Source organism: Mustelus asterias, chromosome 4 (assembly GCF_964213995.1).
Source record: "Mustelus asterias chromosome 4, sMusAst1.hap1.1, whole genome shotgun sequence".
NCBI classification, from domain to species: domain Eukaryota; kingdom Metazoa; phylum Chordata; class Chondrichthyes; order Carcharhiniformes; family Triakidae; genus Mustelus; species Mustelus asterias.
In genome coordinates, this window is record NC_135804.1 from 79,280,367 (window position 1) to 79,299,493 (window position 19,127).

At 43.5% G+C, this 19,127-nt stretch overlaps 1 protein-coding gene across 1 annotated transcript in view; it reads left to right on the forward strand.

Annotated features, from left to right (window-relative positions):
* The window catches only part of LOC144492799 (dedicator of cytokinesis protein 11-like), a 298,872-nt gene that overhangs the window by 52,689 nt on the left and 227,056 nt on the right, over positions 1–19,127 (forward strand). The window contains 3 exon segments of the mRNA XM_078211239.1: positions 7,820–7,936; positions 9,934–10,023; positions 19,013–19,095. Of these exon segments, the coding sequence (XP_078067365.1) occupies positions 7,820–7,936; positions 9,934–10,023; positions 19,013–19,095 (290 nt within the window).

Consider the following 19,127-nt stretch of genomic DNA (forward strand, 5'->3'; position numbering starts at 1 on the left):
ACCACGGACGTCAAGCTCACTGGCCTATAATTTCCCGGGTTATCCTTCCTACCCTTCTTAACTAACGGGACCACATTAGCTATCCTCCAATCCTCTGGGACCTCACCTGTGTCCAATGACAAGACAAAGATTTGCATCAGAGGCCCAGCGATTTCATCTCTCATCTCCCTGAGCAGCCTTGGATAGATTCCATCAGGCCCTGGGGATTTGTCAGTCTTTATATTCCCTAAAAAACCTAACACTTCCTCCCTTGTAATGGAGATTTTCTCTAACAGGTCAACACTCCCCTCCGAGACACTCCCAGTCAACACATCCCTCTCCTTTGTGAATACCGACGCAAAGTATTCATTTAGGATCTCCCCTACTTTGGGCTCTAAGCATAATTCCCCACTTTTATCCCTGAGAGGTCTGATTTTTTTCCCTGACAACCCTTTTGTTCCTAACGTATGAATAAAATGCCTTGGGATTCTCCTTAATCCTGTCTGCCAAGGACGTTTCGTGACCCCTTTTTGCCCTTCGAATTCCTCGTTTGAGTTCTTTCCTACTTTCTTTGTATTCCTCCAGAGCGCCCTCCATTTTTAGCCGCCTGGACCTAACATACGCCTCTCTTTTCTTTTTGACCAATCCCTCAATTTCCCTGGTTATCCACAGTTCTCGAATCCTACCCTTCCTATCCTTCTTTTTTACAGGCACATGCCTATCCTGCAGCCCTAACAACTGTTCCTTAAAAGACTCCCACATGCCAGATGTGGATTTACCCTCAAACAGCCTCTCCCAATCAACAGCTGCCAATTTCTGCCTAATCCCACTAAAGTGAGCCTTCCCCCAATCCAACACCTTACCCTTGGGACATCACTCATCCTTTTCCACCACTATCCTAAAGCTAACAGAATTGTGGTCACTATTTGCCACATGTTCCCCTTCCGAAACTTTGAAGACCTGACCGGGCTCATTCCCCAGTACTAGGTCCAGTATAGCCCCCCCTCTCGTCAGGCTGTCTACATATTGTTCCAAAGAACCCTCCTGTACACATTTTACAAATTCCTCCCCATTCAGAGTCCCAGCTCTCAGCGATTTCCAGTCTATACCAGGGAAATTGAAGTCTCCCACTACAACAACCCTATTTTTCCTGCACCTATCCATTATCTCCTGACATATCCGTTCTCCCACTTCCCTTGGGCTGTTGGGGGGGCCTGTAGTATACCCCCAACATACTGACTGCGCCCTTCCTGTTTCTGAGCTCCACCCACAGTGAATCGTTACACGGCCCCTCTGAATTGTCCTCCCTCTGCACCGCTGTAATATGCTCTCTAACTAATACTGCTACTCCCCCACCTCTTTTGGCCCCTCCTCTGTCTCACCTAAAACACTTGTACCCCGGAATATTCAGCTGCCAGTCCTGTCCCTCTTTCAACCAAGTCTCTGTCACCGCAACCACATCCAAATTCTTCGTAAGTATTAAGGCCCTAAGTTCATCTGTCTTACCTGCTACGCTCCTTGCATTGAAGTAGATGCACTCCAGACCTCCAGGCCCAGTGAGGTCATCCTCCCCCAGAGTGCTCTTCTTCTTTGCCAGCCTTGTCCTGGCCCCAAGCTCGTCCCCAGCCTCCACACTTGTAGACATAATTTTTTGATCCCCAGCCCCCCTGCCATATTAGTTTAAACCCACCCGAACTGCACTAGCAAAACTCCCAGCCAGGATATTCAGGCCCTTCCAATTTAGTTGTGACCCGTCCTTCTTCCCAACATCTATTTCTAAATCATTAATGAAAAGAGTAAAAGGCAACGCTCTTAATATCAGTCCCATCAGAACATCACAAGTAACATCTCCAAGCAGATCCAAATTCATTAATAACCACTTTTTGGCTACAGGCAGTCAGCTAATCCTCAATCCACCTCATCAGATTATTGTTAATTCTAGAAATAGCTAGGCAGACACTTGAGTAAGAACTGTGGATCTCTATCACAGGAACAGTGCGTGTTTGGAAGGCTGAGCTAGTGGAGGTTCATGTAAGCTAAAGGTAAAGATCATGGAAATGGTAAAATGTAATGATGGGAAGCTGAATATAATAACTAGACCACTATAACAAGGGTTGGCCACCTCGCTATTGAGTACAGCAGCTCTAAGGTGAGGGCTCCCACAGCCTTCAAATCACTATCTAAGTGTGAGATTCTCTAGCCTCCCCTCAATGTTGCTCTCGGTGACGGAAGGTGGCGTGCCATTTGCTGGTGGCAGAATCTTCTGGTCCTGCTGCTGTCAATGGGAATTCCCATTGAAGGCACCCCACACCACTGGGAAACCCCACAGCAGGTGTTGCGCCACTGGCGTGACCAGAGAGTCCCGCCTGCCAGCGTGAATGGCCAGACCATTCCGGCCTAATGCCATTCTATCTAATAAATCTATAAGTGAAAGATTCTGGACCTCTCATTTCTGTCACAGGGATAATGACTACCAGCTTGTTTCGCCAACATATCTTAAGACTTCCGTCTTGGCCTCCTGCCTGCATTGGGCCACATGTGTTGTGTACCCTAGGTGTGCCCCAGGGGGTTATATTGACTTTCCCCCAATGCTATCGCTAACAAAGAGTGGGATTTTCCACTCCTGCCAATGGCAGGAATCGTGGTGGGCAATGACGCAAAATTTGGGGTGATAGAAAAAATCAGTTCCCCACTGGCCGGAAATCACTTGGGAATTTTATTCTCCCGACTTTGGCAGGTTAAAGGGCAGTTGAGTTTCTCGCTGATTTATATTGGGAACCACATTTGCATTTGTTTACATCTCATGAATGCTCATTAAAAGGCCAGCTCACTGGAATTACAATCCCCGTCCAAATTAAGTGCCCCTCAGTGGATAATTAAATAGTCTGATTCCTGACTGTGTGTGAATGGTGTACACAAACTGAGATTCAGTTCATCAATGACTTGGAGGTACATAAATATTGCATTCTCCTTATTGAGGACCTCACATAGCTTCATTCACCCTAGATATGACAGTAACACTGCATCCTGCACTCTCTCGTTTCCTTCTCTATGAACAATATGCTTTGTCTGTATAGTGCGTAAGAAACAATATTTTCCACTGCATACTAATACATGTGGCAATAATAAATCAAATCAAATCAAAATTAACTCATTGATATTGATTGCCGTTCGCAAATGCTGCACGGAGAAGGGTGGAGATAGGGGGTGCGTAGTGTGTTTGGGGAAGGGGAGTAGGGAATGTGTCTTGCAGTGGGGTGTAGGGCTGAAGGAAATGTCTTAGAGGGCAAGGTCAGTGATATTGATGGTGGGGTATGAGGGGGAGAACTCAGGGTTCTGGTGATAGTTGGGAACAGTCACTGTCAAAAGGAGGAGTAAAATGCGGTCGAGTGGCAGGTCCAGGGTCAGAGTCTACTGGGTGAAGATCTCATCGGGTGGGTCACAAAAGGTGATAAGGCAGGTGGCTCTGATGATAGGAGGGGATCGGATCAGGGTGGGTATGGAGATGGTGATGGGTGTCAGCCCTGAAGGGAGGTATGGATGTGGGGGAGGATCATTATACGGTCTAGGGTAACGGGAGAAGGTTCAAGAGTGACTGAAGTGAGAGGAATAGTGATATTAGGTGGGTCTGTGATGACGGGGGAAGTTTGTGGGTGACGGGGAGAATAGAAGTTGATAGAGCAAGTTTGAAAAGTGCTGTGTACCATTCTTTCAAGCTGACCTTGACCACGCAGTTAGTGAGATCCTGAGAAGTGGGTGGAGTTAGAACAAAGAACAGTACAGCACAGGAAACAGGCCCTTCGGCCCTCCAAGCCTGTGCCGCTCCTTGGTCCAACTAGACCAATCGTTTGTATCCCTCCATTCCCAGGCTGCTCATGTGACTATCCAGGTAAGTCTTAAACGATGTCAGCGTGCCTGCCTCCACCACCCTACTTGGCAGTGCATTCCAGGCCCCCACCACCCTCTGTGTAAAAAACGTCCCTCTGATATCTGAGTTATACTTCGCCCCTTTCAGCTTGAGCCCGTGACCCCTCGTGATCGTCACCTCCGACCTGGGAAAAAGCTTCCCACTGTTCACCCTATCTATACCCTTCATAATCTTGTACACCTCTATTAGATCTCCCCTCATTCTCCGTCTTTCCAAGGAGAACAACCCCAGTCTACCCAATCTCTCCTCATAGCTAAGACCCTCCATACCAGGCAACATCCTGGTAAACCTTCTCTGCACTCTCTCTAACGCCTCCACGTCCTTCTGGTAGTGCGGCGACCAGAACTGGACGCAGTACTCCAAATGTGGCCTAACCAGCGTTCTATACAGCTGCATCATCAGACTCCAGCTTTTATACTCTATGCCCCGTCCTATAAAGGCAAGCATACCATATGCCTTCTTCACCACCTTCTCCACCTGAGTTGCCACCTTCAAGGATTTGTGGACTTGCACACCTAGGTCCCTCTGTGTTTCTATACTCCTTATGACTCTGCCATTTATTGTATAACTCCTCCCTACATTATTTCTTCCAAAATGCATCACTTCGCATTTATCCGGATTAAACTCCATCTAGGTTAGCACAAATAACCAATTAAAGGAATATCCTGATTATCATGAGACAATTGGATGTCAACGATTCTCACTTGTGTTCTCCTTGCTCTGGTAAACCCTCCATTGCAGCCGGTTTGTTGCTGACTCATGGCTCTCATTTTGGGATCCCAACAAGATGTGGGGCTGCTGTTGAAACTGTGCCATTTTCCACTGGTTGCATCAGAGGCAGGGATGAAGGGAGACGGAGACCATGGTCAACGGGAAATGTCTCCCTACACATTCCTGTGTGAACAAAAAGGTCATCCATCTCTGTCACATTCTCCAGGATGTCCCTTACCTAGAAGTGGGGTGGGATGCCATGTCTAGACAGAGGGCAGGATTTAGCATTGGCCTGCTAGCTTTGAGATGGAGAGAAACCTGTAAAGTACAAGCTCACTATATATATCAATTCAATTTGTTCACACATCCACTGAAGCATGGAGGACGTAGACTGCAGGCAACCCTGCCTTGGTAATGACTTTCATTCAGATGGAGAGAAAGAGGGCACCCACTGCTGGTTGGCACAGCGCCAGGAGGAGAAAGGGCCCAAGCAGTAAGAGGCAATGGGCCGTCTGTAAGGACAATATGCTGATAAACACTGACCACTGCATAGTGTAACAATACTGTACCTTTAAGAAGTGTACTTTTAATCATCTTCTCTGCAGTTTGTAACCAAGCCTGTGTTTTTTTTATTATTGGCACCACGAGGTCTGTAATGGCATATTTTGCTAGGGTCACATATTAGGCCTTTTGTTTATTTTGCATCTGGACCTAATGCACTCTCCTGGAGTTTATGATCTTTTAGAATTGTTGGGGGGATGAATGATTGACAGGTCAGGTGGGACAGTTTTTGTTTCTCACAGAGTTCTTTATTTTGAATTTTGGCTGCTGGCTAGTTAGAAGGTGTTGGACTCCAGATTGCCAAGAGTGTTTTTGCCCCCCCTCCCTGATATTGGAAATTCTGCTGGCTAGTTGGAAGCAGTCAATCCAGAGGCATCCAGTACATTACAGGATGTGGTTGCTCTGCTGGCTTCTCCAGTACGAGCTGTGATGGCAAGGAGTAGTGCAGTGTCTTTGCTTACAATATGTATCTGGGTGCTGTTTAAATATGGTGCCAGGCCCTTGGACCTTATGAAGTAAAGAGAGGGTGGGTGACTTTCTCCAATCACCACTGAACTTCATCTCCAGAATGGAAAATTCCACCCATAAACCTTTATGATATTGAGTCACAACTTTTTGATCTTGATCTCGAATTGTCCCTTTGAGTTTGGTGAATGTTACAGCACCAGTTGAATAAATTCAAGCAAGACAGACATGAATAAGATCCAGATGGTCCAAAACATAATTACACAATGTAGTTGTGCTAAACAGCAATTCATAACAAGAAATCAGGACAGGAGATGATTCAGCCCGTTCAATTCAATCATGCTAATCTTCAGTCTCCACTCCACTTCCTTGCGCGCTTCAGAATTTTGAATGTTTCAATCTGAATTCCAGAGAACTCCCAGGGTCTCATCATAGATAAGAAAAAATATCATAAAGAAGACGCTCCGATTTCTGCCACTTGTGGTGGCTTTTATAGACAGAGGAACAGCTGACTCAATTTTCAAATGTTAATGAATTGTTCTGCTTCATTGAGATTAAGGACGTTATTCTTGTGAATGGAGCACTTTTGGACATAGTGTCAGCAACAGGCTCTCTCAGTTCAAGTGCATCACAGAGCTTGGCAGATTAAAACTTCTGCCATCTCACACGAACTATAGAATAGCAGTGTCCAATGCGTTACCAACCATTCTTCTGGTCTTACTGAGTGGTTTTGTTAACTTGACAACAAGTTGTGGATCATTTTTGCACAGTAGAGTTACATGTCTCAGGAACCTGGTTGGGCCAGTCCAAATTTATCTGACAAGAAGAGCAAGGAGATCTTTATCCTTCAATCCAGGTAGAATTTGAACCCTAACCCAGAATTGAAATCACAATGGACTGTGCTTAACCCAGAGCAAGTCTACCTCACATCAATAGTTGCATTGTAATGCATATTTGCAGGTTATAATTTTTTTTGTGGTTATACAGAGTGTGAGTGAGGCAGCTCGTCTTGGTAATGTTAACAATTCCATCATTTTGCCATAGAAACAAACCACACATGCCTCTTAAGAAAGGCCCCAACTCAGTGGCAGGGCAACCTGCAACCTGGGAGCCACATGTGGCCTCTCTGGGTTCCAACTGCGACCCATAAGACATTTTGTTGACTGTTGCCCATGCACTGGGCTGTCAGATTCTGCTGATTTCCATCCGTGTAGGTTCTTTTTCCTACCAGTATGACTGAACTGATACACACGTAAAGCAAGGGCAAGTGAAGTGAGATGTGTATTGATTGCTCACAACATTGACTATGAGAGCCGTGCTCTCTCTCTCTGTGTCCAAAGGGTCAATATTTATTTTGTTTATACCATTTGAAGTTGATGATAGTTCTATTAAATATAAATGATTTCGCATTTTCTATAACTCAATATGAAATATTCAGCATGGATTAAATGTATTTAACCTTATTCATGGGGTTAGTGAACAAGCCTGATTTCAATCTTGTGGCCCACTGAGATGAAAGGTGGGGGGCGGGGGGGGTGGGGGGGGGGCACTCATGTGGCAGCTCAATAGCTTAGGTTGCCCATCACTGGATTGACCTCTTGGATGTTCTGTCCGGTGAAGATCCAGCATCTCCTGTATATTTTATGTTGCATGTTGCGGATCTAAAAGGGTTGACCAAAGCACAAAATGGAAAGTTAGCACTGGTCTGTATTTTAATGAATTCATTACTGTTGAGTCTTTTTGATAACGAATGCATTCGTTTTAAAATTATCTTGAATCAGTCCTTTGAGGAGTATATTCTACATGTTCACTAATCTTGTGAGAAAATGAAAATCTTGCTAACCACCAACCTGGCTGTTATCTAATCCTGTGCTTATTGACCATTTAGTTAGCTACCTATTAACTTGTTTATGCCTTTAATAAAAGGACCACACCATCATATTGTCCTTCTTGTTTCCTTTCATTAACTCAGTTGCGTCCTTAAAAGATTCCAGTGGATCTGTAAGGAATGGTTCTGTCATTCTGAAACCATATAAATCACTCCCTCTGATTCCTGGCAGTTGGTTCTTCAGACATCCTTTTATAATGTTGCAAACTGAAGCAAGGTGCCCAATCCAGTGTCTGTGTTCTGATCGAACGACCTGCAATGAACCTTTACCATTTGTCTCTCTGCAGGAAAAAACAAAAATTGTCGAGCCATTGGATTATGAGAATGTCATTGCGCAGCGGAAAGCACAGATTCAGAATGATCCTCTGCGGGACCTTCTGCAATTCCCGTTGGACGAGGTCTCAGTAAGTAAGCTCATTCAAACTGCTTGTGTGGTGAACAAATTCTCATGGTATTTCCAGCCTTTCACCATGAGGAGTAGTTGTGGGTGAGGCACTCGGCGACACATGATTGAAAGCCGGAACAGAAACGGGTTAGTCGGTCCCTCAAATTTGGGCTGTTACGTACCTGAATCCCTTTTGCCCAATTTGTCTCTATACCCGCCAATTCCTTTACTCAACAAAAATCCATCATTCCTCATTCTAAAAGCTTCATATGTCCCCCAGCATCAACAACCTTTGGGGGAGGGAATTTCAGACTTTCACTAAATTTGAATGAAAGAAATGTATTCTGGTTTCTCTCCTGAATGTCTTGGCTCTAATTTTAACATTATATCCCCTTGTTCTTGACCCTCTCAGCATAGGTTCTCTCTATCCACCTTATCAAATCATTTTAACCTATTAAATATCTTAATTAGATCATCCCTCAGACCTCTCCAGGCAAGTGAAATACAAGCTAAGTTGCTGCTCAATGAAAGTTATTGCCACATGAACAACATGGTTGCACAGTGGTTAGCATTGCTGCCTCATAGCGTCAGGAACCCGGGTTCAATTCCAGCCTCGAGTGACTGTGTGGAGTTTGCACATTGTTCCTGTGCCTGTGTGGGTTTCCTTCAGGTGCTCCGATTTCCTCCCACAGTCCAAAGATGTGCAGGTTAGGTGGATTGGTCATGCTAAATTGCCCTTTAGTGTCCTAAGATGCATAGATTCGATGGACTTAACACCACACATTTACACTGGCTATGGGGATAGGGTGGGGGAGAGGACCGGGCAAGTTTAAAGTTTAAAAAGTTTTAAAGTGAAGGTTTATCTATTAGTGTCACAAATAGGCTTACATTAACACTGCAATGAAGTTTCTGTGAAAATCCCCTAGTTACCACACTCCAGCTCCTGTTCGGGTACACTAAGGGAGAATTTAGCATGGCCAATGCACCTAACGAGCACATCTTTTCAGACTGTGGGAGGAAAGTGGAGCCGCAGACACTGAGAGAACGTGTAGACTCCACACAGTGACCCAAGCCGGGAATCGAACCCAGGTCCCTGGCATTGTGAGGCAGCAGTGCCAACCACTGTGCCACCGCGTTGTCCTATACTCGGTCAGACACTCTGTCAGAGAGTCACTGCAGCCTTGATGAGCTAAATGGCATCCTTCTGCACTGTAGCGATTCTATGATAAAGAACCTGCAGGAGATGCTGGGTGAAAAATAGAGGGTTCTGTGTGATTGAGAGAAGAACTTGTGCCTTTAGCATAATAAACGATCCCAAAGTGCTACAGGGAAATGACAACTGCAGGCTAAGGGAGGAGAGCAAAGGCATGGCTGAGATGGAGTTTATGAAGGAGGTGAAGAGGGTTAGACAGGGTATTGTGGAGAGGGGAGTGAACCCAGTTGAAGGGGGTCTACCAAGCAAAACTGTGACTGAGAGGAGGAAGGGAGGCCAGAATGGGTGGCATTGGCTGATAGGTCAGTTTAGAGGTGAGTGCAGAGACAGAAAGGTGAAATTGTGGAATTATTGAAAGAGGAAATGAATAAATGTTTGAATAAAAGTCTATTTAAACAAATATACAAATGGACAATGTGCTGTAGCACTTCCAGAAAACTTATAAAGGCATGATGGGCTGGATGGCCTTCTTCAGAATGGCAATGTTCTAGAATGTATTTTGTGGGCAATGGACAATTTAATTCCAAAATTACTGTGAATGAATGTGAGAAGTGACTCTGAAATTTCTTTGAGATCCAGTTAGACACCAAATCAAAGTCATAACTGTTTCGAAAGTATAGACAGAATTTTATGGCCTCACTCATCCCAAAACTGTTAAATACCGCACAGGTCAATGGACCCTCCCATTGTCCACCCCTCACCTGCTCCGATTCCCGTGCGGGTGGGGCAGTAAAGTTCCGGCATAAATGTCTATTCCTCGCAAACAATCATTTTGAGCATTATATTCTTCTTTTCTTGAACAGATCTCTACAATTCCACGCCAGAGAAGAACCACCCAATCTACACTGCCTTCAGATGCTGAAAAGCTGGCCCACAACTTGCTGGTTAAAGAGGTACACATGGAAGTGTGACCCAATGAGTGCATGTTTATTAATTCTTGCTCTAAAATCATCTCTCTATTCTTTTCTGCTCCTCTAAGGTGCTGCTTAGAACCTGCAGCTTTGGCCAAGCTTTTGTTCCCTGTTTAATCTCTCTCTCATTGGTTTGGTGTCAGTATTTCTTTGATTAGACCAAGTAAAATACCTTTGGACCTTTTACTGTATTCAAAGCACTATATAAATGCTTCTTTGGTGAGCATTTTTCAAAACTGGGGACTGTAGATTAGCTGGTTACGGTACACTCTCTTCACAGTGACAGACTGCAATGAGGTTGCTTCTGAACCTTAAGCATGGGAAAACATGACTATTTGCAGTGATTTGTGGAGCAATCATGAAATTGGTATAAAGAATGTTCCATTAGATGTTGAATTCAATCTTTCTTTTCCAAGTTTAAAAAAAATACTTTGGAAGAAAGATAATTCATGGGATGTGGACATCATTGGCTAGGCAAGCATTTATTGCCCACTCTCAATTGCCCTTGAGAAGATGGCAGTGAGATGCCTTCTTGAACTCTGCAGTCCCAGTGATGTAGATACACCCACGATACTGTGAGGGAGGGAGTTCCAAGATTTTGATGAAGGAACAGCAATATAATTCCATGTCAGGATGGTGTGTGAGTTCGGAGGGGAATTTGCAGCTGGTGGTGTTCCCATACTTTGATCTTCGAGGTGACTGAGGTTTCTGGTTTAAGAGGTGCTGACAATGGAGCCTTGGTGAGTTCCCACAGTGCATTGTATACATGGTGCACACTGCTGCCACTGTGTGCCAGTGGTGGAGGGAGTGAATATTTAGTATGATGGATGAAATGTTGAGTTGCATCTTTCACTTCACACTAATGATTGTAACAAAGCACAATGAGTGACAGCAAGCAAATTTCAGGCTTGCAAGGGATAGGTTAATGAATCCAGAGGAAATTCACAGGTAGCCGATAAGATATCAGCTCTTTTACACAGGAAGCTGTGGCCTGGCTATCTGACGTACTGACATTAAATTTGTTTGTTATTAATTACCACACCGAAGAGGAAGCAAACCTTTCTGCCAGTGGAAACAGTTCTGCTTATTTACACTATCAAAACCTATCACAATTTTGCACACATTTATCAAATCTCTCTTTAACCTTCTCTTCCCTTAATATTGAACAGTGTTAGCTTCTCCATGTAATTGGAGTCCCTCAGCCCTGATACCATTCTAGTAAATCTCTTGCACACCATTTCCAAAGCCATGACATCTCTCCTAAAGTGTGGTGCCCAGAATGGAGCACATTACTCCAGCTGTTGTATAACCAATGTTCTCTTGGGGTTTCGTAAACTATTCTTGCTTTTGGACCCAGTTTCCTATTAATAAAAAACAAAGTATCACTTTAAAGTTCCCTGCCACAAATTTCATCTGCAGTGTGTCTGTCCATTTTGCCATTCTCTCCTGAAGTCTGTTACTGTCATCCTCATTATTTATATTTTTTGAGATTTGTATCATTATAGACTTTGTAAACATGCCTTCTATGCCTGGGTCCAGACTATTTATCCTGCATATGATCTATCGCATTGATACAGGCCATTTTATCCATCCAGTCCTGCCCAACATTTACACTCCACTTGAGTCTCCCCCGCCACCATTCCTCATCTAACTCTATTAATAAGACCCTCTATTCCCTTTTCCCTCAAACGCTTGCCAAGCTTTACCGATAATGTATCTGTGTTCGCTTCAAAACTCCCTGCAGTCGTAAGTTCCACATTCTCCCCACTCTCTGGGTAAAGACGTTTCTCCTGAGTTCTCGATTGGTGTCTATCTTTTATGAATGTTGTTTAGCTTTATTCTTTCCCACAAGAGGAAACATTCTCTCTGTATCCACTGTAGCAAAACCGTTCTGAATTTTAAAAACCTCTATTAGGTCACTCCTCGGTCTATTACATTCAAGAGAAAAGAGATCCAGCCTGTCAATTCTTTCCTGATAGGAGTACCCACATATTTTAGTATCATCCATGTAAATATTCTCTGCATTGTCCAGTATCACTCTTTTTTCAATGAATGGCAATGGAACTCTACACTGTAATTCCAGTATTGTCCAACCAAGGTTCAATACAAGTTTCGCATAACTTATTATGATTTAATTCTATTGCTTCAGAATTAAACCTTAGACCTTGGTTTGCTTTGTCATGCCCTGTTAACCTGTTGCGCCTTTTAATGTATAAAATGTGATATCCTTATTTTTCTTGCCAGAATGCAATTCCTCACATTTATTTATGCAGAAATTCATTTACCAATTATATGCCCATTCTGTAAGTTTAGTAATATTGTGTAATTTCTAGTAGTCCTTCTCAGTATTGATTGCTATCAACCCTCCGCCCCTCTCCAAGAAATGTAATCTAAGTTTAAAAATTATGGGCAGAATTTTCCCAAAATTTGTCAGAGCATCAGCCTCTGACTAAAAACTGACGTGTATCTCTCCAAGTGTACAGCTGAGTTTTCATTCCAGATTTTTTGCCACTCAGTGCACAGAAAATCTGGGGACGTGGTTTGCGGTGTCACTTTGGCAGGGCGGGACCTGATAGAGCCAGGAAGGCTAACTCCACAGAGTTCGGGGCACCATCTTTAAAGGGGTTCACAATCTGAACTGAAAATAACCCCACCATTCCCATGAACATGGGGATCTCCATGGCATGGGGATACCTGCACCAGCATTATGGCGAGCAAAGTTCATTCTGTTCCAGACTGGCCCTTTATGTTCCTTAAGGCGCCATTAGTTGTAGATGAGCGACTTTCCCCAATCTCTCTCACTGCCAGACCATCGTTAATGTCCTTTAGAGAAGGAAATCTGCCGTCTTTGCCTGGTTTTGCCTACATGTGACTGTAGACCCACAACAATGTGCTTGATTCTTAAATGCCTTCAGAAATGGCCTAGGAAACTGCTCAGTTCAAGGGAATTAGGCATGGGCAATGAATGCTGGTCCAGTGACACCCACATCCCTCAAATGAATGAAGAAGTTTTAACCATCCCAGGCTATAATTTTCAAAGTCTGCCCGCATCGTGTCCTAACTCCTCAGCCATTTGAAAAATCCGGTCAATGATACAGAAGGCTTTAGGAAAACACCTTGAGGTGAAATAAATGTGATATAGATATCTGTCTTTCTGTAGTTAGCACCAGCACACACTGTCCTCACCCTATGTCATCCTCTGGCCTTGTCACCCTTCCTCTCTGTTGCCCGCTCTCACTGTGTTCCGACACATTTATAACACGGTGTTTTACTGCAGTTGAACAATTCTTGTTCAATAACTGGTATTGCGAGACCTCCATAAATGGCGTGAGGAAACAGTTGTGACAGTTACTGAGGGAAGCCACAGAATTAAAGTGAGTGCTTCAGAAGAGGAGGAATGAAAGCTCCTATGTAGCCCAAGGAAGACTTTACCTTTGTATAGTTATTTTAGATTCTGACTCTTTGTAGGCAAGTGAGACAACAAATTTAAACTCAGCAAGATCCCACAAACAGCAAATCCCACAAACAGCAAATAAGATCATTAGCCACTGATGTACTTTGGTGTTGCTCATTGAAGAACTAGTGTGCCTTTCGAGAGAGCAAAGCTTTTTGTATCTCATCCAACAGTTCAGAACTCCCTCCATCATACTGCGCTGGAGTGTCAGCTTGGATTATGGGCTCAAGTCTCTGGGTGGTGCAGGGTGGGCCCGAAGGGGTGGTGGGGGAGGAGGTTTGAACCTTGAGCCTTTGACCTTCTGACTCAGAGGCGACATTGTTGCCCAGTGAGCCAGCTGGAGACATCTTGCATAACACATTCGATTAGTAATTTTTAGATTTCCCTTTGGGGAAATAATGTTCCAAATTTTTTTAACTTAAAATCTATTGAATCACACTGTCAAGAATAGAATTGTCTTTGCCAGCATTCTTTCCATGACTGTTTTATTGAAAATAAACTACGAGGGAATATTTTCAGTATAATACGTGCTTTGTATAAAGCACATCACAGTCCTCCCAGTTGGTGACCTGCTCTCTATCATTGCAGATCCTCTATCTTGGGGCGGCGCGGTAGCACAGTGGTTAGCACTGCTGCTTCACAGCTCCAGGGTCCTGGGTTCAATTCCCGGCTGGGTCACTGTCTGTGTGGAGTTTGCACATTCTCCTCGTGTCTGCGTGGGTTTCCTCCGGGTGCTCCGGTTTCCTCCCACAGTCCAAAGATGTGCGGGTTAGGTTGATTGGCCATGCTAAAATTGCCCCTTAGTGTGCGTAGGTTAGAGGGATTGGTGGGTAATATATGTAGGGATATGGGAGTAGGGCCTGGGTGGGATTGTGGTCGGTGCAGACTTGATGGGCCGAATGGCCTGTTTCTGCACTGTATGGTTTCTATGATTTCTTCTATGATTCCATACTTAATATAATGTGCCTTTCTCCATGGTAGTCACGCAGGATATTGATTTGACAAGCAGAGATTAACAGACCATTTCCTGTTGCCTGAATGTTATGAGAGGCAATATTTATGTTAATGTTAAAAGTATTTTAAATGTCTCAGTTTTGATTATCTGTTCAACTTCTACAATTAAACTGACAAAAATCTTGCTTCATTGTTGGACACACAGAATTATTCAGTGCAGTTCACCTCCTCAGGATGACCTAGACCTTTACAACCCTGTCATCACACAGGAAATGATCTGTGCACAGCAAAATCCATAAGAAACATTGAGAAAATGCCTAGAGATGAAATGCTGAATCATAGAATGTTTACAGCACAGAAAGAGGCCGCTTGGCCCATTATGTCTGCACCAGCCAAGAAACGAGCTCCCCCAACCTAATCTCACTTTCCAGCATTTGGTCAGTAACTCTGAAGGTTACAGAACTTGAGGTACAGATCCAGACACCTTGTAAATGAACTGAATGTTTGTGTCTCTAATACCCTCCCAAGCAGTGAGTTCCAGACCCCCACAACCCTCTAGGTGAAAAACACTTCCTTCATCTCCCCTCTAACCTTTCTATCAATCACTTTAGATCTATGTTGCCTAGTCACTGACCGCTCTGCTAAAATAAATAGGTTCTTCCCATCTACTCTATCCAGGTCCCTTACAATTTTGTACATTTCAATCAAACCTCCCCGCAGCCTCCTCTAATCCATGGAGAGCAACCCATTGCTGCAATTTTCCAGCCCTGGCAACATTCCAGTGAAAAGGACAGGAATGTCAGCCTGGATGATGTGCTGGATTTGAAGCCATTACCTCCTGACCCAGAGATAACAGTGCTCCCAATGAGTTAAAGCTGACAATTGACTAACAGCGGTAAGAGCGAATAAATCTTTTAACTGACTGTCAGAATGATGAAGGTTTGTCTTAACTGAAGCCTGCAAAGATTAGATGTTACTTTGGGTGTGATCAATTGGATGAAGCTACTTTGATGAAGTGCTGATTGCAGATTCAGTCAGAATCTAAAACTCCCATATCCAGTAAATATTTGAGACACTTGTGAATGAGTTATTTTTGAGCATTTTCTGAGTTTAATTCACAACTTGCAGCTTCTTTGTCCTTTTAAAATCCAATGCCGAATGAGGTTTTAATGTTTGCCACTGACCTGGAGTCAGAGTCATAGAGCAATACAGCGCAGAAACAGATCACTCAGACCAACCAGTCCATGCTGATCACTGTGCCCTCCCAGCTAGTTCCAATTGCCCGCATTTGGCTGCAGTTATACAAAGCCTTGGTGAGACAGTACCTGAAGTATTGTGTACAGTTTTGGTCCCCTTATCAAAGGAAAGATATACTTGCCATGGAGGGAATGCAACGGGGTTTCATCAGACTGATCCCTTGGGATGGCAGGATTGTCTTATGAGGAGAGATTGAGAAAACTGGGCTTGTATTCATAGAATCATAGAATCCTTGCAGTGCAGAAGAACTGAGTCAGCATTATCCCTCTGCCCTATCCCTGTAACCCCACACATTTATCATGGGAAATCCACCTAACCTACAAATCTTTGGACACTAAGGGGCAATTTTGCATGGCCAATCCACCTAACCTGCACATCTTTGGACTGTGGGAGGAAATCAGAGCATCCAGAGGAAACCCACACAGACACAGGGAGAATGTACAAATTCCACCCAAGGCCAGAATCGAACGTGGGTCCCTGAAACTGTGAGGTAGCAGTGCCAACCATTGCGTCAAGAGAATTTCAAAGAATAAGAGGCAATCTCATTGAAACTTAAAAATTTGCCCAGTGCGTAACAGGGTAGGTGCTCCCCCTGTCTGGTGAGTCTAAAACCAGGGGACATAATCTCAGGATAAGGTGTGGGCCATTTAAGACTGAAATGAGGAGGAATTTCTTCTGAGGGTGGTGAATCTTTGGAATTATCTATCCCAGAGAGCTTGGAAAGTTCAATTATTGAGCATTTTGAGGACAAAAAAAGATAGATTTCAGGATACTAATGACATCAATGCATGTGGAGATAGTTGGAGAAAGTGGTGTTTAGATGGATGATCAACAATTATCTAATTGAATGGTGGAAAGGCTTCACAAGCTGAGTGACCTACTTCTACCCCTTTTTCCTCCGTTCCTATTCCCGGGTCAAAGGGAGTTGGATGTTTTGCAGGCTTAGTGGGAAATAATAGGTCCAATTGAAAAGCTCATATAAATAGGCTGTGCCACACTACAGAATGATTTATATTTGTTGCGGGGCTTGCTCACATGCAGCAAAACTTAAAAACATCTTTATGTGACTTGATTTTTTAAGTGTTAATTTTTCAAGAAATTAACCTCTTTTTAAGAGCTTTCATGGATTCTACGTCCACCTATACTTCATTAAACCCCTGGTAATATGTTATTTTGATCACATTACTTAATGTTCTTGCTTTTCTCTGTTACTCGAGTCTGCCCCTTAATGAAAGCTTCTTGTACCTGGTGTTGTCATGGGGAATCTTCTTTGGGTTTCCTCCGGGTGCTCCAGTTTCCTCCCACAGTCCAAAGATGTGCGGGTTAGGTTGATTGTCCATGCTAAAAAAATTGCCCTTAGTGTCCTGAGATGCGTAGGTTAGAGGGATTAGTGGGTAAATATGTAGGGATATGGAGGTAGGGCCTGGATGGGATTGTGGTCAGTACAGACTTGATGGGCCGAATGGCCTCTTTCTGTACTGTAGGGTTTCTATGATTCCCCATGGCACTGTCATCCTTCTATAAAGTCACTATTTTAACTGCAATATTCACTATTTTAATTGCAGGCCAGCCATTGATTTGGTTGGATTTAGCATTACCTTCTGTATTCTGTACTCTGTTTCTAAATAGAACAAAGACCCCAAGAACAAGGTCAACTTGACCAAGGCCTTCAACCTAGAAAAACTGTGAAGGCCTTTTGAAGCTGATATACAAATATGGGTACTTTGACAAAGTGATCAGGGTCAGTCACTCATTTCACAATAGCATGATGGCCAGTGTGATGTACAATGCTGCTTTATTCGATGCTTTTCCTGTCACCAGTGTGTTAAGACCCAAGCCAGAAACTCTAACATGCTTGATGAAGTTAGCCTAGATCCTAAGTTAATTTTAGCATTGGTGTGCATAAGTGTTTCACTCTAGGTATGATTCCAGCGACCCATTAGGAAGATTTTATCAAACAAAGTTTATTTAAGAACACAATTAAAATATAATGAAAAGAATTAGCATAACTTTTACCAATTACAAAACCACAGGACCCTGCATTAGTCCAATTAAAATCAACACGATATCAATTATACTGCTTCAATACCAATTAGAGGACACCGGTTACAGACATCTCGGTGCCAGCAATTTCCAAGGCCTGCTAGAAACATCTTGCAAAGGAATATGATTAAAATACATTTCTTAAAGGCACAGTATTGTCACAAGTGACACCAAGCAAGGCTATGTAATGGCTCCCGTTCTGTTTGGCATCTGCTTATCGACCACTTTCTGGTATGGAGTCAAAGATCTTGACATAGGAGGACGTATTGAGTTCAAAAGCCATGTTGACTCTGCCTGATTGTATTATGATTTTCTAAGGGTGGGATTTTCCGCCCTGTGACCCACCTGAGGTCAATGTGCCCTTTGCTTGTCCGGCAAATTCTGTATCCCAGCTACGATGATTCCTGCGGTAAGTGGGACCGGAGGATTTAGGCCCAAACATTCTGCTACAGACTTCTTAATAGTGGACTAATCAAACAATGGTTTCCTGCTTTCTGACTTCCTCCTTTCAGCAACACTGTTGTTACATTTGCGGCATTCCTTTTTTCCCCCACGTATCTTCACACCCATCCTTTTCTTTACCCTTTGGGGAAGTGGGGGAAGGATTTCCGAGCTAATTATCAGACTGTAAAACGATCTCTGGCCAACAAGTCCCAACATTGGACTCGAAGGCTTTCCATTCCACCGGGACTTTTCCAGGATCTTGGGAATTTTGGACCATTACAGCCAGAGCATCTGCAGCCACTTTTAAGACCATAGGATGCAGACAATTCAGTTCAGAGAATTTGTTGGCATTTAGTCCCATTTAGTTTTCCTAATACTTTTTCCCTTGATTTTTTTTACATTCCTCCCTCTCTTTTGCCCCCTCCTTTTCTACTCTTGCTGGCATGATTTTAATATTCAGCTTGAAATACCGGCAGACAATGAGCTGAGGACCTGTCTTGCGCCGAACACACAGGCATGAACAAACTAATCTTGTTATTCACAAAGTACAATCACATCACATCAGAATGACACTTTATAAAGTTCTCCGAAAGCGTTAATTTGGAATTGATCCTATAAAATGATTTTAAGGAAAATTAAATTAGTAAGCAGTACTTGTTTGCAAAAAGATGACTGCTTAAGTGAACTATCACCTTTGCAGGAATTGTGAAATCTCAGGGGATTTCTCCATGTTGTTTTTGCTGATTGTGTAATTATGCTTGATGTGTGTGATTATGCTTGATTTGAGTGATTATGCTTGATTTAGTCATTTATTTACAGTGCATCAGGACCTATCATTCAGACTGGCACCTGGTAAACTACAAATACGAAGCTTATGCAGGGGATTTCAGATCATTGCCAAGGTAAGAGTTTTACTTTGGATTGTTGTAGTTAA